At 33.1% G+C, this 22,006-nt stretch overlaps 1 protein-coding gene across 3 annotated transcripts in view; it reads left to right on the forward strand.

Annotated features, from left to right (window-relative positions):
- Positions 1 to 22,006, forward strand: part of DPYD (dihydropyrimidine dehydrogenase) — a 943,583-nt gene that overhangs the window by 713,565 nt on the left and 208,012 nt on the right. For all 3 annotated transcript variants that reach the window (XM_037826568.1, XM_037826567.1, XM_037826569.1), the window contains 2 exons: positions 2,707 to 2,827; positions 3,671 to 3,790. In XM_037826568.1, the coding sequence (XP_037682496.1) occupies positions 2,707 to 2,827; positions 3,671 to 3,790 (241 nt within the window). The remainder of the gene's footprint in view (positions 1 to 2,706; positions 2,828 to 3,670; positions 3,791 to 22,006) is intronic.

Genomic DNA, 22,006 nt, shown 5'->3' on the forward strand with positions numbered 1-22,006 from the left:
AAAATGTGCCAAGATTTCATTCATTCATTCACTGATAACAACAACTATTTTTGAGTGCTTACTATGTTATGTCTGACAATCAAAGAGCAGTCCAGAATTTTGTTTTATTTCCTTTTTGTTGGTGCCAACAAAATTAAAGTCTCAATTTGTCTGAGAAATAATAGTAACTTTGTATATTTTCTATTCTGAGTATTTTGAGGGGGGGGGAATTAGAAATTGTCTAAAATTTGCTCATTGCCAATAAGATTCTAAAAACTGGTTTAGGAGGATTGGGTAAAGTTATCTATTGATGTCACTAGAAAATGAGAAGGTCAAGATGCAGAAACATTATAAATTGCTTTTAGATCTTGAACATTCATATCAAAAGTGTGAGGAAACCATCAAAGTGTGAAGAATTATAGTTTATCCTTTAATTTCCCAAAGTATACAGATTCATGTTAGCATGTTATTGGCTTTACCACATTTCTAGTTGTATTAGAATATTCCCTATTATGCCTATCAAATAAAACTTTGAAATTTGCAGAACAGGCATTAATTTTCATGATAATGTTTCTCAGAAGTTGTTTTTAAGATTCTCAAGTAATAAAATTGTTTTTCAGTTGGGTATGATGAGTAGTCAGAAGCTGGTTTGGCTGAATATGAAGATGAGAAAAATTATGTCTGAACACCAGCCTTACTCATAGTACTACAGGAGGTCAACTTACACTGTCACAAAGTAGAGACATAATTCAAATAAATAATGTTTACCAAGGGACCTTTAAAAAAAAAACTAAAAAACTTTGCACAATGCCAAATTGATGAACAAGTATAAGGCACTCATTTAAAATATTCAACTAGATAGAGTGAAAATCAACAGAAAAAAAAGTCTGACTAATGTTTGAAGTAAATTATAAAGACAGAGTGGTCAATAGTATTGAAAGCTACTTAAAAGCCTATATCAATTTATTAGTGATCACTCTACTGGAACCAAATAATATTTTAAATTTGTTTCGCTAATTCTTATCAGGCTACCTTCCCTGTATTATGCAATTCAAGTGATCTTTAAGTTATTGTCAAATTCTAGCTTAAAGAGAGTTTCACAAAGGACATGCAATTCTTATCATCTAGAGTTACTGTCATTTCTAGGCTAAGTCCCATGGAAATTCATAACTTAAAAATGAAAATCACAAAGATGCAACTGCCTTCATAATGCCAATGCAGCAGTTATAAATATTTCATGAACATTGCATGGGCAGGGGCAGATCTCCATTTTCATGAGTTAGAATTTGTATAGCTAAGTCTCCAGATTTTACTATTCATAATGTACAGTATGCCCCATAGAGCATTCCATATAGTGCTTTTTTTTTTAATATTTATGTTTAATGAAGAAAATACTGCTCTGAAGAGAGAATAAGACAAGCCGAAGATTTTTTGTTAAATTATTAAGCTTTTCTGAATAGAGACAATAACAATCAACAGAAATTACCTCATTGCACATAAACGCATAACTTTTAGAATGATACAGGATGACGGATCAAGACACATAAAACCTAAGTGAAAAGGTTCTTTCTAAAGGTTATAACATTAGAAAACTCATCTTAAAAGAATTTGAAAGGTTAGAATGCAAAGAGCAACTTTCTTATATATAAAAATATTAATTACAAATGATAAACTTGCGTACTATTTCCTAGTTTAAATATGCCTGTATTTTTCTGGGCTTTTATTTTATTCAAAAAACATTTTAACTTGCCAAAATAGTATTATCAAGTTCAATAATGAGTTTCTATTGCATATTTTAAGGTAATTTATCAAAGCACATTATCAGTACCTGTCAGAATAAATTTTGCACTAAAAGAAATGGAAAAAAGGACTATTGTATGTGTTGAAATCGAAGCACATTACTGCAGCTAAGTTATTTTCAATGGAAAGGATAGGAGATTGCCCTCTAAGTGATACTTGTCCCCTGAGAAAATAAAAGCCTGAAAAATCATAGGAACAAGCTCAGGAAAACGTCTATTCCTTGCTTTTAAAAACGAACATTTGATATTTTATTTTGTTTTTGTCATTTTGATCAATTCTTTCAAGTAGATGTGCGTTGAAAATGCTGCACAGATATTGATGACATTTACAAAAGTAAGCTTAATTTAATGATCAGCACATGTAGAGTCCAAGGCTGAATTACTCCAAGTTAGCATATAGTATTTATCATATTTAGATTGATTATGAAGTCAAAGATATATTTTCTTTTGAATATACTTTGACAAAACTGTCCTCTAATAATGAAGACTACAGACTTCAGATTTAATTTCATTTACCTAGGAGTTAGCATTTAAATATTTTTTACTAAACCTGAACCAATGAGGTCACCAGAAATTCTATAATGTTTCTGGAACTTACCACCAGAAGTTTATGCTTTGTTGCTGATATTACGTTACTGGAAGCTGGGGACATTTTCTTCCTTTTTGGTTCTATGTAATTTTGTTTTCCAAAGGCTCCCTTGAGGAATTTAACCTTTATGTGACAAATTTGCAGTTCACTTGAAGTGTGTTGACCTTAGTTCCCTAATGAGTCTAGCTGTAATGCTGAGGAGAAATTTGAGAAATATATCATGTAGCTCATTGTCAAGTTGGATTTGCCTTGCACATCTCCAGCTTTGCTGTAGTTCTGGTACACATTTTGATCACAATTCTTAATTATGTTCTATATTTAACTGACCTATTTGAACAGGATCCAGAGCTGGTGCGGAACATCTGTCGTTGGGTTAGGCAAGCTGTTCAGGTTCCTTTTTTTGCCAAATTGACCCCAAATGTCACTGATATTATAAGCATCGCAAGAGCTGCAAAAGAAGGTAAGAACTAAGCTTGCATCCATTGCCCATTTATATAAATATGGGTCTGAATTAAGTAGTGATGGTAAAGTATGTCTTATATAAATTATGTCTTATACAAGCATAAGCATATATCTTCGTTCACAGTGCAAGAAAAGAGTTGAATTGAATGCTTGATCTCACAAATGCAGTAGATTCACACCTAGACTCAAGCTAGGAAATGGACCCTAAAGTTTGACCTGGAAACACAAGAACCTTTATATTTTTTCTTAAGAAACACCTATTTTTCATACAAAGAATTTTATAACAAAACCAGTTGCACCAATATAATCCATCCCTCCCAAATAAATGACTCCATAATGTAACAATCTAACAAGAGCATTTGAGCCTTTAATAAAGTCAAAAAGAGTTACCAACTTCCACAGTGTGAAATTTATAATTGGGTCCTTTTACACTTGATAGGGCTTAGCCATACTGCCTTAAACATATGCTCAATAAATATCTGTGGAATGTATACATCATGCATGACTTTAAAAATCATGTATGCTTGTTTGTGATCTGTGGAAATTGCACCCTAATTTACTAAGACATTATAAATTACTTGGAAAACAACACTATTTTAAAAATATTGGTATCAATAAATCTACATAACAATTGGGAACAATAAAGTGATGGTTCATAAAACATTTTTATATCTAGCATTTTTATATAATACTAGGAGTTAAATTGATGAAGACATTTGATGGAAGGATATGTTCTCAAGAGAAAGTAAAGTATACCTTTTCTTGGGTTGCGTGTGTTTGAATGGGCTTTAACTTGTGTCCCTTTAAAAAGTGCAAGCAAACGATGATGTGTTTTTCACAGGTGGTGCAGATGGTGTTACAGCCACCAATACTGTCTCAGGTCTGATGGAATTAAAAGCTGATGGCACACCTTGGCCGGCAGTGGGTATTGGGAAGCGGACTACATATGGTGGCGTGTCAGGTAGGTGTTGTCCTCTCCTTGCAGTATGTGCCCTTTGAGGTTGCTGAAAAATCAGGAGGTCATGTTACAAGTGTATCACGTCTTTATAATCCCAACTCTTAAAATTGGTCAGTATTCCTCATAGTTAAATAACAGATGGAATAGATTGAGTATGAGGACTCAAGTGATTTATTAACACAAAGTAAAAGAATATCAAGATAGGGTCTTGAAAGTATTCTATTCATTTGTTGTCTGTGGTTTTCCTAGAATTTCTCATTGTCACAATTGTCTCATCACTTATTGGTGAGGCCTAATACTAGAGCCCTCTAAGAGAAAATTATAAGCTTCCTGATTATAATATCGGTTCCATAGTCAGTATTAATTTCCCTTCTTCCTAGAATTTTAAAAGCTGCCTTCTTCAAAAATTGTGCTTTCATACCGTCTCACCCAAATCATTTAAACCTACATTCACAGTTTAAGGAGACAAGACATTTGCAGACCTCATACCTTCATGCACTCTTTTTGTCATCTAGCACTTGCATTTAAAAAGGAAAGGGAAGTTTTAATCCCAAAGTCCTCTTCAGTATCTTTGCCCTGTGCACTCTGTTGCTGTGACAACATGAACTTGGTCTTGCAAAGACAATGATGTGAGGTTCATGACTGCGAGGTATGAGGATTAGTCACCTTGGTGATCGAGACAGTGGAATATACATAACATAGCAGTGTCCTACTGTTCAAGAAAAGCATTGCTGAATCAGACCAAAATGTGCTTTTGGAAGAGGCTGAGTAGACACAAAAAAATGCTTCTATCCATGGTGAGGTATTATGTTTTGAGATCATGAAGTATGTCTATGAGCCGTGATGTTTTAAAAAAAAAGGTTTATATTCTGTTTCAATTGAATGCCATTCCCACAATGTCAGAAAGAGGAAGGATGATGAGGAGCACCTGCTCAGGGTCCAGATACAACTCTCTTTTATCATGAGCTATCAAACAAGACCTTACATATTATTGCAATGCAGAATAATATGGACTGCAGTAGCATGTGCCACAGAAAGAGAGTCGAGAAGCTCCAGAGTTGGGCTGTACCATGCACTATATTTTCTATCAGCCCATTTCAATTTTTCCAGCCTGCCATGATGACAGAAGAGAATAAAGGAGGTCACAGAGGGTGCTGAACATTAAAAATTAATAAAAGAACTATTGCAGTAGTATTTTATATAAGTAACACCATTCACATTTTCTCATTTAAGTTGCAATTTCTGAATATTCTTTCATACTATAACTCAGTCTAATAAAAGTACAAAATTATAGCATCAGAAAAAGTCTTTTGTGTTGCAGTCTTTAAACGTACACACACTGGAAATTATAGGAGTACCTGAACAAGTTCAGCTATACCTCAGGGCCTGTTAACATTTCCATAAAACTCTATTTCCAAGATTTATAAATTCATATATAAATATTCACTTGGGCTATAAGCTCAGCTAAGCCTTAGTGAAATATTCATTTTAAATAACAAAAAAAGCCTAACATTTTTAAGGGCTTGTGCTTCATTTCTAATAGGTTCTATATTAAGTCCCTTTACATTAAACAGTGTATTTTGAAAACAGCCTTTCTATATACTGAAAAATTAATAGAGTTTTCTCCTTTAAAGCAATGTTTGCTTTAATTTAAAGGTAATAGAATCTGAAAAGCAGTTGAAACAGGCAATGGTAATATATTTTAGAAGTAAAGCAAGTCTTAGAGCAAAGTACCTTCAGAATGAGCTGTAGAAAAACAGCCTAGAAAAAGAAATGTTAGATAATAATGGTTTCAAATTTTAGGAGTTGAAAAAAATATCAAAATAGCTAAATACCATTCCTAGTTTTATCAAACATGGCTGTCAGGGCTTCAAATGCTGCTCCAATATAAAATATGCCAGATCATCTTTACACAATTAAAAAATATGCCAGATCATCTTTACACAATTAAAAAAAAAAATGTTCACTGTGGCTCAGTGCTAATGCTTTCCTAAGTATTCCCTCAGAGCTCTAGAATATCTCCTTCTACAAGCGTTGCTTGAATTACAGTCTGTTGTTGTTGTTGTTTAATGAAAGCTAAATTGAGTTCAATTTTGTACAGACACCTGAAATATAACACATACTTTGGTGTTGCCAGGGAAAGATATTTTGCCCTGTCAATATATTCTCTAGCTCTTTATTCATTCTCTACTAATTTTTTCTCAGAATAAGCTTTTTGCTGTTTGGGAATGAGGTTTTTGTTTTTTTATTTGTTTAAGTAAATAGAAAAATGGGGAGTTAGCAGGGTAGTGCACATGCTATAGAAAAATGGTTATATTTCAGTAATGTCCTTCTCTTAAAGCGCGTTAGCTAATAAGGCACCGTGGCTTGCATTGGGAAGACAGCACATCAGCTAAGGAATGTCAGTTGAATTATTTCAAAAATGATTAGTCTGGTTTCCAGAGTACCTTAAAAAAATGGTTTTGAAACTGTGGTTCCCAACTAACAAGTGTGCCATGAAATCAATTTAATATGCTACAATCAATGTTTTTAAAAAATAAAATAGAATAGACTAAAAATACATCAGAATGCTTCACACGTAGTTGGATAAGCATTGTTCAGTCAAACTTCTATACACATACAAGTTTTTCTCTGTTAGATCATGATGTAAAATGCTTTTTATTCTATGGTTCACCTATAAAAAATTTGAAAGCCACTGTTTTAGAGGGAGATTACTTTGTTAAATAAAAGAAGCCATTAAGCCTATAGAAAGCTAGTACTACTTGTTGCAGTTTAAAAGTTATTGCAAAAGGGAGAGTCAGGACCTCATTCCAAAACTTTACTATTTCAGAAGCCACATATTTCCAACCAGTCGGTAGGTGCTTACAATCTGGGGATCTCAGATGAAACAGACTCAGATGAGAATGGTTTATAAACAAATTTCTGTTGTGGGAGGAAAACCTGGTAAGAATCATGATTACAGTGTAGGTTTATTAAAGGTTGAATTATAGATTGAGTGATTTTACACTATCAAAATAAAGGTTGTTTGGTATTCATATGGGATATTTTAATGAAACTTTGATGGCTATCTAAGTTCTTCACCGTATAAGTAATTCTGTCTTATTCTTCGATTCTATAGAATCAACATTCTTTATCTTTCTTTGGACAGTATAGACTTAACATTGATAAGTTGTTACCACCTAACTTTCCTGTTACTAGAATCTATGTAGAGAACTTTTATTATGTCTAACGGTAGTTACTTCATGTATCACCACAAACTTGAGTCGATCATTGTTTTTTATGGACAAATCCCTAGTCCTTTATTTGATTGCAAGAGACCTCATTCTCATTAACATTTTTGCAAACCCCATCTGTAAGTGGGTTACTCGTGATGTTTCCTAGTTTTAGTTGAGCTCTTTTTGTTTGTTTGTTTTAGTTTCAAAATTTGACCTTTTTCCTGGCCTTGGCCCCAAATTGGAGGGCATCTTAAGACAGCCCCCAACTCAGTGATTACTAGAATCTATATCAATGGTGCTATCCAGCTGTGGTGTGACATTTTCCCATTAAATCCTCCCCCACGGATAAGCTTCTTTTAGAGATGGTTGAGAATGAGTCCAGCATAGCATAGACTAGCATTGTCTTTCTTATAACTGACTCCATGGGGATAACCTTTATTTGTTTACAGCTGCAGCAAGAGAAAAAGTATCTTTCAATGGGGTGAACTTGTTTGAAGGAGTTGTTTTAAATACTTCTTTTTTATTAATGGCAGGATGAATAAATGTAGATTTGTGAAGTTATTCAATTGTCCTATACATATTTTGTTTGTTACATATATAAACACACAAACATACACACACATAAGTTATAGTTTACAAGTAAAATAATGAAGGATTTGAAATGGTCTACTACAACCTAGCCCTCACTGAGCTTTTATTGTTACAAGCCCCCTGAAGGTGCTTTAATTGTAAAATCAGCACAGAAATAATACCATAAAGGAAGGTAAGTCAGAAATTTTGCTAGTAATTTGAGCTCTGTCTCGGTATAAGGCTGGAAGTGAGTACAAAGCATATAGCTTAGAAAACTTGCACAAATTCTAGTCAATATAGTAGGACCAACTCCTTTAAAAAAGGAGTTTAAGCATTGATTCTATATTGCACGTTTTGTGTTTACTTATTTCTATAAGTTATTTGGCATGAATTGTTGGGACCATGCAGTGGCTTAGCAGCATACTGTGCTATTGGGCACTAAATACAAATGCAATGTAACTGACTCTAATTATATATTTAAACTTATTCTGATGTATTTGTTAGTGAATATTCATGTAAAATGGGGAAGGTAACAAAATATACAAAAGATTGGAAACTCAGAATTTTAGTTACATTTTCCTTGAGATAGCAGTTTTCACACATGCAAGAAACTGGAAATTTGGGGAGGATCACAGCAAGTTCTTATACTACATATTATAATTATACCATAAAATACAGTATTGGTACAGTTTTTTCTATTAGAAAGTAGTTCTTAATAGCTTGGATGCTTTTACATGTCAGTCACATGATTATTGATGCATAAAATCCTTTTAGAAAATACACCTACTATCTGTCATAAAATATAGGCCATCTATTGTCATCATCTTTATCTAAAAGAGTTTAGACTTGTACATTGAAATGTCTAAAATAGCCCATTAGATAAGATATAATTTATTTAAATGAATAAAAAATGTGTTGATAAATCATGCCAAAAAGAATAATTAAAAGTCTTCTATATTCACTTCTCTCTTTTCTTCTTTGCATGTACCAAAATAATATAAAAATCTGGGCTCTTATTCACATATGTAAAAACATTCTTAGGCTATCACAAGTTGAACTGATCAAATTATTAAAGGCCTTGTTATATAAATATATATGTTCTGTATTTGCAGAAGTCAAAAGTAGGCATATCAAATAAAGATGCTGAATTACATTTTTCATTATAAATTATCAGTTTGGGTGAAAGAAGCTCACCATTAGAAATATTCTCATTTAAATCTCATTTGAATATATTCATGTACAGATTGACAAAGAATCCTCTTTTTCATTATATTGCCTTTCCTGGAGCCTGGGTTTCTCACTGTTTGGACGTCACTGGTCTGTGCAGGAGATCAGAGCCCTAATAATAGATTTTTGACAGTGAGCTCGCCTGTTACCTGCCCTACACAAATCCTCACTGTTCATGTTTGCTTCATGGCAACAAAGCAGACAGAAGGAAAATGCCAAGTGCTGAGTTTGAGGTACAGCCTTGCCTTGGCTTGACATTTCAGCAGAATAGCAGTTTATGAGATGCATAATTTTTCATCTGGGACTCAGCTGCCATATTCATAGATGCTTACAGCTCATCGACGGACTGGAGTAAGGGCAAAGGTTTAAAGCATAGATCAAGGTCTACATTCTTTCTTTAGGCATTTTTAAATACTATTGTCCTGCAGCTAAATGATAGAATCAAACAGTATTTAAGCACCAACAAATTCATGGTACCTAAATATCATGTATGTTTTTCTGTTGCTCAATATTAGAAAAATAAATTAATTTCTGTACCAGTTCCTAAGAAAGTATTTGATAAACTTTTTAAACTATAGGACTCTGACAAGCATATTAAAACTTATCTTTGCAGCAGTGGTAATAAATTATTAAATTTCTTTCCTCTGTGTGTATGTGTGTGTTCATAAAAAATGATTTCAAGCTTGAAATTAATTTAAAAAAAATGCTCTATTATGAAAGTAAAATGCAAAGTAGTGTGTCACTGTTTGAGACTGAATTTAAATATTCACAGATTCATGTATATCTACTGTACTAAAAAAAATCAGTGTAGGTATGTGTCAGTGACTATTTAATTTAGAACTACACATCTCTGTAAGCTTCAGAAACAGTTCACCATGTCACAGTCTCATCAGGACAATGGTACAGTACATTGGATTAATTAAAGAAGCCTTGCAGAGAACTGAGTTCTCAGTATGTCAAGATTTCAGTTTTATGTTAAATATTTTCTAAAGGCCAGACCCTTAAATCTCAGGGGCTGTACCAAGCAGTGAGCTGTGAATTTAACCATAGGCTAACTGCTAATGATAAGGAAAAGGGTCCTAGTTGAGGCAGCTGTAATACAGTCATTGGATTAGACTATCAATCACTCAACTCCCTAAGGAAAAGAGAGAGAAGACCAAACAGTGGAAAGGGAAATTAGGAAAGGAGGGCATGACTAGAATAAGATTCCTCACCAGCTTTATCCATTCATTGGCTTAAATCCCTAAGCATCAGACCAAGCTGTCCAGCATTACTCTGACTATAAAGCCAACATATTTATTCCTAATATCTGGAGAACAATCAAAATGTCACTGCCTCTCAGTAGTTGAGGACCTGGAAATCGGCTAGAAGCAAATAATTGCATAATGAAAATTAAATTAACCCTTAAAATTTTTTGATTTCATATTTACATTTATGCTTCTCTTATGTATCAGGATTCATGTATGATGATGAAGAGAAATATTTTAACCTCTAAATTGTAGTCATTTTTTTACATATGGAAGTTCTGTTGGTGCTGTAAGATTTCAGTTGATGAGTGGTTTTCAAACTTTAGTTGCATGGGAACGTGGAGGGCTTGTTAGAATACAGATTGCTGGACCTTTCCCCACTCCTCCACAGTTTCTGATACATAAGTCTGGACGGGCCTGAGAATATTCCTTGTTAACAAGTTCCCAAACGATGCTTTTGCTGCTGATCTGTGAACAATGCTTTGAGAATTATTAAATGAAGAAAAGTTAGTGTCACTGAGTATTTTGGTTTGAATATCATATTTCCAAAATAATGTCAAAGGCTTAATCAATAGTAAAATTAGAGATTTTTATGGTTCCATAAATAAATGTAGAATATCTGCCCACCATTAAGTATCTGAAAAAAAAAAAATTAGTAAACAGGATCAGAATTCATTCTTAGAAAAAGTAGAACACATAATTTGAGGTCTCAGAATAGAAAAGACTGTCACCCCATTTAAGATTAGTTGTTGAATGCAAACCATTGTTTATGCAAGGAGAATACATTCCGAGTGCCTATGAAGACAGCTTGTGGATATTAGTAGTCCTGTGAAGAGAAAACAGGTAGAAGAACAGACAAGGGTAAAAGTAAGCCCCCAATTGTGAAATATTATATTTTACTTTTTAACCTTACGCAGATACTAACAAACATTAAATAACAGCAGTTTTTTCCCAAGACGAGCACTTACGTATGAACTAACCTTATTATATTCTCAAACTTATGGAATATAAAGGTCAACAGTATTGGTAACTTATTGCTCTTCTCTCTTCATTTACTTCTGTTTTATCATCCCCATACAATGGTATTCCTTACCACTAGAAGGGGAAAGATAAAATAGTTGTAAAGATAAGTCATTTTACTGTACCATGTCCCTACTATTTGCACAAAGTTACACTATGCACTTAGTCTCTTCCAAGTTCATTGTTATAGTCGGTTCGTGATACTGCTCATCAATAAGGGAAGCTGCCTACAGCCTTCCTCTGGATGGAAGAATCTCCTGATGTACAGCCTCAGCAATTTAGCATGAGGAAATCCTTTGTAGAGAAACTACACTCCAAATTACAAGAGTTCCTTAAATGTGGGACATATGAACCACTGACAGGCATATGTAGTATCTGATGCTTGAGGATACAGACTATGAAGATGATACAAGAATGATGGGAAAAGGCAAAGAAATACAGTCAGGCCGGCTATACCTCACGTGCTATGTGTTCTGGTTTGCTAATGCTGCCGTTTTGCAAAACACCAATAATGGATTGGCTTTTGTAAAGGGGGTTTATTTGGTTACCAAGTTACAGTCTGAAGGCCATGAAAATGTTCAAACAGAGGCATCAACAGTAGGGTACCTTCACTGAAGAACACCAGTGGCATCTGGAAAACCTCTGTTAGCTGGGAAGGCATGTGGCTGGTGTCTGCTTGCTCCTAGGTTGCATTTCAAAATGGTGTTCTCCAAAATGTCTATCTCGGCTGCAGCTTCTCTTCAAAATGTCACTCTCACTTGTTCTAAGTTCCTTCTGTTTGTCAGCTCCTTTATATGGCTCCAGTGATTTAATTCAGAACCCACCCTAAATGGGTGGGGTAACACCTCCATGGAAATTATCCAAAGTCTTGCCCACAGTTGACTGAGTCACATCTCCTTGGAAACACTCAATCAATAGGTTCCAACCTAATCAACACTGACAAGTCTGCCTCCACAAGATTGCATCAAAGATAATTGCATTTGGGGGGCCATAATAAATCCAAATCAGTACACTATGCTTCTGGAAAGTTCAATACTTTGATTCAGTTCAGCAAACAAGTGTTTCAGTCTCACAGTATTTTAAGAACTTTGCATACATTATTTCTATGGTCTTCAATTTTTTCTGTTTACAAATTCACCACATTTAAAATAATAAACTATGTGCCCCTCACATGTTTTTAAGTTGACCTTAAAAATTTTAGCCATAAGTTTAAGTGGTGGCAGAAGATAGCATTTTCCATGTAATGCAAGTATTAATTCTTAAAATAAATTACTATATCACTCTTTTAAATAAACCCAATAGAGTTTTAATACCACAATATTTTATTCTCATCACCAATTGAAAAATAACAAAAGAAGTTCTAATTAATAGTTGGAAGTTTTACATCATTTTTTCTCCTTGAACTAGTATTTCAAATCCATTTCTCCAAAAAATTTTATCCTATTTTAAAATATTTTATGCTGGAAGATGTTTTGTGGATTACTTTATATTTCTTGTTAATAAAATATATTTTTTAAGTGGACATTAAATTTTTTAAATTCCTCAGTTAAGGCTTTTTTTCTGTATTATTGTCATTTATGCCTTATAATTTATCAAAACAATGTTATAAATATTAACTATTCTATATTAAAGTAAAATATTATTATATATACATTTCTTAATGAGAAGAATGTAGCTTTTAAAAAATTTGATCATTTATCCATTGAGGAATATCACATTCCTAGAAAGGTCAAAGTTCAGCATCAATTCTAGTTTACTTTTTTTTTTTTTTTTTTTTTTTTTTAGATATGAAGAGTAAGAAATCTTGTTCATATAAATAAGTAAAGGAAACTGGAAGGAATTTTAGTATAGTCTGTTTTGGATTGCTAAAGCTACCAGAATGCAAAATACCAGCAATGGATTGGCTTTTATAAAGGGTATTTATTAGGTTACACATTTACAGTTCTAAGTCCATAAAACTGTCCAAAAGAAGGCATCAACAAGAGGATACCTTCACTGAAGAAAGGCCGATGGTGTCTCGGGATCTTCTGTCACATGGGAAGGCACATGGCAACGTCTGCTGGCCCTTCCTCTTCTGGGTTCTGGTTCCAAAATGGCTTTCTACAAAATATCTGGGCTTTTGTCTCTTATCTTCTCTTGGCTCTCTGCTAGTTTCTCCTGGGGTGTTTCTCTCTAAGCATGTCTCTTAGCTTCTCTCAGCTCCTATGGGTCCTCCTTGCTTCTCCAGGGCAAACTCTGGATTGCATATTTTAGCTTAGCATCTTCAAATATCTTTCTGTCTGCATCTCCAAGCATCTGGGTCTGTGTTGGCTCTAAGCTCTCTCTCTCTCTCCCTGTGCTCTCTTAAGGACTCCAGTAAACTAATTAAGACACACCTTGAATGGGTGGGGTCACATCTCTATGGAAACAACCTAATCAAAAGATCCCACCCACAATAGGTCTGCCCCCATGAGTGGATTAAAAGAACATAGTCTTTTATGGGGTACATAACAGATTCAAACCAGCACAGAAGAGAAGGACATTTTGAAGGTGTGAAGTAAGGAAGAAATCATAGACCATCTCCATCTTCTTCATCTCCTCCAAAGCCAAGCAAAGTTATAGACATATAATGGACATACCAAAAAAAACAAAAAACAAAAACGAACAAAAAAAACCACCTTTTAATTCTTAATATTCAGTTGTGTGCAATTCAGAAAATTTGGATGATCAGACAGTCTCAATCTCTTCCCAACATCTTGATTTGCTTTTGAGCTTTTGGAAACAAGTGAGAAATCCTTACTGATAGAACATAGGCCATCAGCAGTCACAAGGATTCAACCTAATGATTGTTGACGGTCATATTTTAGTGGTTCCCTGCTGTGGAACACAGAAAGATTAAAATTTTTATTGGAGCATGGTATTAAACAGAATGCTTAGACCTTTACTACGTATGATTGTCCTTCCAGATTTCTGACTCAAAGCTCAATTAATTAATTCTCAAAAAGATTTTAACAAATGTTAGCAAAGATCCACTAATGCTTAGAAAAGATCCCATTTTAACTTTCATAAGAGAAAAAGAAAAGCTAACCAAATATTTTTTCCTTTTAACTGGTAGTTTATTCTGAGAAGTTATAGATCTTAAAAGTGATTCTAATACTTTGTTTAATGCTGGATCTGAGAACATACTTCCTGTTATTAAAAAAAAAAAAACCTAAAATCAAATAAGTCTATGAACATACAGTATCTTATATTTCTTTGATTCTTCAGTGCTTAACACAAATTTTTACTTACAAGTAATTTTTAAATATGCAAATAATATTTTTGAGTTAATTTTGTACCATATATAGTTTATACTAATTAGGTCATTAGGAAAAAATGCTTATTGAAAAAAAAAAGGAATAAAGAAAGAAACTGTATTGGGCAACCAAAATGTTGCATTTTTGCAACAGAAAGGCTACAATTATACTATTAAATGGTAATGTATATTATACTATTAGAGAGTGTTCCAGTTTGCTAATGCTGCCGTTATGCAAAATACCAGAAATGGATTGGCTTTTATAAAGGGAGTTTATTTGGTTACAAAGTTACAGTCTTCAGACCATAAAGTGTCCATCAACAATAGGGTACCTTCACTGGAGAAAGGCCATCAGCATCTGGAAAACCTCTGATAGCTGGGAAGGCATGTGGCTGGTGTCTGCTTGCTCCCAGGTTGCATTTCAAAATGGCATTCTCCAAAATGTCAGTGTCAGCTTTCAACAGACCTTTTAAAAATTCTCTCTAAGCTGCAGCCAGTGTCAGGGGTCCACGGCTCTAAGCATCTCTGAGCTAAGCCAGCTAGCATTTGGATCTGTGACAGCGTTTTTAAAGGACTCCAATGATTTAATTAAGACCTATGATGAATGCACGGGGCCTCACCTCCATGGTAATAATCCAGTCAGAATTATCACCTACAGTTGGGTAGGTCACATCTCCATGGAAACAATTTAATCCAATGATTCCAACCTAATCAACACTAATATGTCTGACCCCACAAGATTGCAATAAAGAATATGGCATTTTGGGGGACATAATACATCCAAACCAGCACAAAGAGTCTAATTCAGATCTGAGGTCAGCCAAGGATGATATATTTGCATGTATCACTATTTATTTTATGATGCAAATATTAATTAATGAATGTGAAGCACTTAGTTTACTACCTAACATGAATAAGAGCTCAAGAAATGTGAACAACTAGGTTGCAAGTAATCCCAGGAAATTTGGGGGAGAATTCAATCTATAAAACCCATTCAACTCACTGAAATTTTTGATATTGTACTACTGTTTTCTTTTTGACAAATAAAAAGATTGAATATACTCACTTCCGTGTATAACCTCCTATTTTTGCTGCATTTCTGTTAGAGTTGGGAAATTTTTGGAGAAGCCATGAAAAAGTTTTCATGTCCACCATTCCCCACCTCCAGTTATTTCTGCTATAGTCTTTTTACTGCTACTTAGTCACCGGCTTCAGAGTACCCAGTGCTTGGGCACACATTTTACACAATTCTCTCTTATATTGTAAAGTAAAAGGGAAATATAATTCCTTTTGATAGTGGTTGTCGCCTCTTCAATCTTTTTTTTTTTTTTTCCCAGAATTGGCCAGAGTGACTTCTTGTCCTCTTGAGTCCTCCACGAACAGTAATAGCTAATATCTATTAAGTGCCTACTATGTGATTGAGGCCAGAAGTTTTTCATGTATTATGTCCCTTAATCAATGCAACATCCTGATTAGGTGGGCATAATTAGTGGTCTGTTTTACTGAGAAAGAAACTTAAGCATGGAGTGGTCAAGTAAATGTTGTAATATCACATAGCTGGTATGCAGGTGGAACCCCTATTGAAATCCGTGTTGTTTGATTCTTGATACATTGTGCTTAACCACTGTGCTATAGCTCCTTTCCAACTCATTCTGTATTAATTTACTCTATTATGCTTGTAATAGTCTCAATATATAGAAGGAAGAAAATACATCGACAGCGCTTTGTATTTCTTTACACAAAAAAATTTAAACTAAAAATAATCTATAAATATAGCACTAAGATTAATCACTGTTTAAAAAGTTCACTGTAATGACAGGGCACAATTATACTGTAAGTGGTCTAGTAAACCTCTCAGTATTCCTATTAACCTCAGTGCTTCATGCATTTCTCGTATTAATTTACTGAGAAGTAACACAAGGAAACATATGTACTTTTCAAAGCGGATGCCAAAGGTTTAATGGATCAAATTAATTCTGTGTTGGAATTTTATTCACAAAACATTTGTTTTTTACTTTAGTTTAGTCCAGTGTTAAAACAGAATTATGAATTTCTCTATTAAATAGTACAAAATCAAAACATAATGAAAATGAATTGGGCTAACAGCAATGCTTTGAGTAGTTGAAATATCTTTCTGCCTTAGCCTTTCCAGGTCCCCAAATTATTTTTTAGTAGTAAATTTATACCAGAAGAGGGTATGTACTCTTTTTTTTGTAGCAAGAAGGTGTATTATTTTTTTGTACATTGTTCTAAATCATTTCTGAAAGACTTTTCTTATGTTCTACACTTTTTACATAGGTTTATAATGTAGCAGGGATTATCAAACTCTTCAGTGTGCATAATAGTCACCTGAGAGTTTGTTAAATATGCCAGTTCCTGGGTCCAGAGTCTGTCTAATTCAGTAGATCTGAAGTGAGGGCTAGGAGTATATATTTTCAGCAAGCATCTCAGAGGATTCTGGTTCTGTAGTCTTCGGTTCAGGAGGGAAAAAAAGAAAACCTAATATGGGGAATGCCATTATTAAAAGGTATAATAATTTAGGGTAGTAAATATTTGAGATGTTTAATTTAGTGATAATGAAATGAAGCAATGTATATTTGATAGGTTAAATTTAAGTCAGTGATCATTCAATTATTAGTAATTAAATTACAGGAATTTGGGTTTTAAATGAATGGACTCGCAGGTGGACTCTCCAAAATTCTCATTAAAATATATGAAGACATAGAGGTTGACAGAAATTCAAAAGAGCCACCAAAAGTTGACTTGACATTCTTCCGTTTGTCTGAATCATTAAACAACTATCAATGAATTTTTATTTAATGAGGCTTATTTATAGGAAATAAACTTTGGGGGGTGTGATACATCATTAGCAGCCCTTCTTCACCCACTCCTAATTCTTCACCAGTTATTTCTGAGAACATGGTGTATGATTGGATATGATTCATTGATTTTCATGATCAAAAGAGATGTTATTGTAAGGACATTCTCAAAAAGTAGCTGAGTTTTTTGTTTGTTTGTTTGTTTGTTTTCCTAAACCAGGGAGTTGATAAAAACAGAGGCATAAAACACTTGGCATTTTCACTTAGCACTTTTATACCTACTTTAAGGCTGGAATTCTGTTATTCCAATGGCCTGGGATAGACCTAAAGTGGAAAGAGACTCTTCATCTCTGTTTTTTTTTTTTTTTTTTTTTTTTTTTGAGGGTAACAAGGAGAAGCTGGAGGTGATACCTAATGTTAAGACCTGTAATCCTCATAAACCAACATGTTCAAGTAGAATCAGAGATTCTAAGATCCTAGTATTCATTTAGTGGAATTTATGTAGTTTTATATATTTTCCATCTTTATAGAGTGTCAGAGATCAAGTCAAGGAGGAAAAGATAAAACCCTCCCACTTTAGTCTCACATTGTTCCTTGGAAGTCCGGTAGATTCTGACAATTCGGCTTTAAGCTGTGAACATTAATTTTTATGTCCACCACTAGTCTTGAAAAGGGGATTTGCCCAACCAAACAGGCATAGAGGAAGCGGGAACAATTCACATTGGATTGAGAAAAGAAGATACAGAATGGATAAGGAAATGGGTGAGAAAAGGAAAGACAATAAAGAAGCAGAAATACAGTAGCACAAATAAAATCCACATTGCTCTTATGGCAGAGCTTAGGAAACTCTCCAAAAATGCAGAGTAGCAGAACAGGAAAATCAAAATCTTGAAAGAGAAAATGATAGTCAAACAACCCAACAAGGAATTAATGATGAAGATGGCAGGATGGCAGAGGTACAGCAGAATTATTAAAGAAAAAGTACTAATAGCTACTATTTTCTGAGCACTTGTCATGTATCAGTCATTGATCTAAGCTCATTTTCTGTATTTTAACTCAATTAATTGGTGCTTTCCAAATATTCACTCAAGAAAAGCATACATTAAAAATTTTAAAATATTATTGAATTAAAAAATGTAAAAATATGAAAATATGAAAAATCAGTAAAGAAACTTTTATCTAGGCATATGCTGGAAAACAGTTTGAATTAAAAGAATAAATGGATAACCCTAGGCTAGCCACAGATCTGGTCTCAATAACACTAAATGCCAGAAGAAAACAGATTTTTCTTATTTTAGGAGAGAGGGTCATCACACATCCGAGTTGTTACTGATGCGTTAATTCATCAGGAATATTCTTAGATATGGAAAGGCTCAGAAAATATTACATCCACATACCTTCTTTAAAATTGTTTTTGAAGATACATGTACTAAACAACTAAGTGATGTATTAAAACAGTGATTTTTGAATTACAGTTTCTGGACCAGTAGCAAGCATCACCTGGGAACTTATTAGATGCAAAAAATTTCAGGGACAAGACCAGACTTACTGAATCAGAAACGGAGGTGTAGAGCCCAGCAGTCTGTTTTAACAAGCCCTCAGGTGATTCTGACTTACACTAATGTTTGAAACCTACTGAATTAAATTAAGAAACTCAAGAGTTGGAAGGTCATTGCATAAATAAGATTTTTAAAAATTAACTATGTGTTTAAGCATAAATAAGTACTGGAAATTGAGTTTTAAACTGAATGTCTTTGTCAAAAATTAATCCTGAAAAAGAAGTCTCAAATAAGAACAAAATTTCAAAAGAAAATAACTTAGATCTAAATCCTCAGATTATTTTAACGAAGAACAACTGATGAGAAATAAGAAGGGTAGGTAAATGGGGATTCAGGTATACAAAATTTTTTATCCTAAATTTTTTGAAATTTTTTCATTTTTGAATTAGATTAAAAAAGCATAGATTAAAACAAGATTTTTAAAACCTTAAAGATATTTGAAGTCAAGAAAATTTAAAAGAGGATATAGACTATAAAATTTACTTATTTATAATAGTCTCTATCTTTTTAATGTCTTTTGCTCTTTCATTTCTGATACTGGTAATTTCTTCTCTTTTTTTCTTGATCAATCTAGTTCAAGAATTTTATTGATTTTTTCAAAGAACCAACATTTGATTTTATTGATTTTCTCTAGCTTTTGTTCATTTTCTTTTTTCATTTCTTCTTTTTCTGGCTTCCTTGATTCTACTTACTTTGGATTTAATTTGCTCCTCTTTTTTCAAGATTCATAGGATAGAATGTAGAAGTTTAAATAATTGATTTTAGACCTTTTTTCTTTTTTAATATAAACAGATAAAGCTGTAAATTTCCCACGAAGCATTGTTTTAGCCACATTCCATAAACAATTTATTTATTATACTTATTGTCTGCTTCTCCTCATTAAACTATAAGAACAGGGATATTTTGCTAATGTGCTAACTAATATCGCTCTTCTAGTTAGAACAGTGTCTGGCATATAATAGATGTTCAGTAAACATTTGTTGAATGAATGTTCAAAATTAGGGCCTACATAGGAAGAGTGGTCTTGCAAGATAATTTGAAAATAGTATTTCTGAATGTCATGGTGAGCAGCATGTTAGTCAAATACATAGCCTTTGAACTAATAAATTTTGAGACCTTGGGAAACTTAATTAACATTTGTGTGCCTGAGTTTTTTCATCTGTACAATAGGAATAAGAATAATTCCTACTTCAGAGGGTTTCTATGATGGTTAAGCTAAACTTTGCATGTAAAACATGGGTGACATTTATATAGTGCTTATTCTTTGCCAATATTTAATAAATAGTTTCAGAATATTTCTGAAAAGAAAAATACATTATGAAGGTAGCATATAATAGTTATATTTTTTTAAAGCACCAAATGAAAGCTTTGGACCAATCTCACATATGAATTCCAAGTATATATTAATTGCTAGGAAATTAAATTAAGTTATATATTTAAAAAGTATATATCTTTACCAAAGAAGAATATTCTAGGAATGTAAGGATGGCTTAATATTGTAAATACCATCAACATAATATAATATATGAATATATAAAATATGAAAAAGTTAATTATCTCAAAGGAGTCTGAAAGGGTATTCTAAATTTTCAAAATCAGTTTCTCTTCAAAATTCTTGGAAAACTAAAACTAAAAGGACATGAATTAATATGATCAAAAACATCAACCTTAAACCCCAATTCCAAGTCATATTTAACATATTTAAAGGGACATATTTAGAGTATCCCCATAAAAATAAGGGATAAGACAAAGATCAATCATGAGCTTTATTATTTAATATTGCTCTGGAAATTATGTCTAACGAATGTAATTTGAAAGAAGAGAGATAAATTTGTATAAAATATAATTATTATTATTTGGAGATGTTCTGCTTATCTTGCTTATCAACCTAGGAAATACACTCAAAAAAGTTTTAGATTTTGGAATTAAAGGAGTATAGATGGTGTGACAGCAATGATGATGGTAATATAGCAGATACCTTTTATTAAAGGGTTTCTGTGTGCCAGGCACTGAGCTAAGTAGCTCTCATGAAGAATCATTTCACAAATGAGGAAGATGGTCACAGAGACTTAGGTTCATTGTTACATAGTACAGGTGTGACTGATTCCAAGGCCTATGCTTTTAGGGAAGAAGAGCCTACACTGCACAGCAGACATATACGAACGTTAGTTGTTTTCCTGTACACCAGAATTCACACTAGCAAAAAAAAACAAAAAGACATGAAACACCTACCCTTATCAGTGAATATATTGTACTAAAAGAAAGAAAACATAACTACAGCAGCAGAGAGACACAGATTTGAATAAATGTCCAAGCATAGTATATCCTTAAAGTAAAAGACTCATTATTGTAAATATGGCATTTATTTAAAATTATTATAGGTTAATGCAGTCACAAAATTGGAATCAGCTTTTTTATGAAACATAAAATTATTTCACAGTCCAGGAGCAAGAGCAAACAGGATAAAAATGCCTAAATAATTTATTCAACTGGAAGAAAAGGTGAAAAAGAACATACAGAGCAGATGATTTAAACAATCCCCAAATTGAAAACAGTGCTCACTGATATAACAATCAACAGATGAACCAATGTATCAGAACAGAGAACCCTGAAATAGACTGTGTATTCTAATAATATAACACATTGTAATGGAAGCCTCTGAAATCATGGAAAAATATGTTTTACTAAACAGGTAATGCATGAGTAGATTCGCTATTTAGAAACAAATCTTTGTATATCCTTTCTTCATACATAAAAATAAATTATAGATAACTTACAAAATAACTGTGCTAAATCAGACTACTAAAAAAGAGGAAAAGATAGGTAAAGATTTACTCTATTGAGAATGGAAAAGAAGAGCTTTCTGAAGATAAGAGAAATGAGGAAATTTAATGAGAAAGTTGAATACACTTGACTGCATTTAATTTTAAAACTGTATAAAAATAACAAGGACAAAATGAAAAGGTGAATATAAAACAGTATTCATAAGATAACAATAAAGCAATTGCTTCAGAATGAAGGTGAGTGACTTCTCATTAAGTATCACATGTAATGCAATAGCTATATATTCAACAAAAGTTTTATATTCTACATACTAACACCAATGAGTATACTCTCATAATATCTCTCAGTATAGGTTCATAACAAAATATCAAGGTGTAAGTCTATAAAAGCAACTCTCTGCTGCTCTGGCTTAAACTGGAAATAGATTTTTTTTTTTTTTAAGTAATAAAAGCGGTTGTGTGTTTACAGAAAAATCATGTGGAAAGTACAGAGTTCTCGTACATC

Source organism: Choloepus didactylus, chromosome 2 (genome assembly GCF_015220235.1).
Source record: "Choloepus didactylus isolate mChoDid1 chromosome 2, mChoDid1.pri, whole genome shotgun sequence".
Lineage (NCBI taxonomy): Eukaryota > Metazoa > Chordata > Mammalia > Pilosa > Megalonychidae > Choloepus > Choloepus didactylus.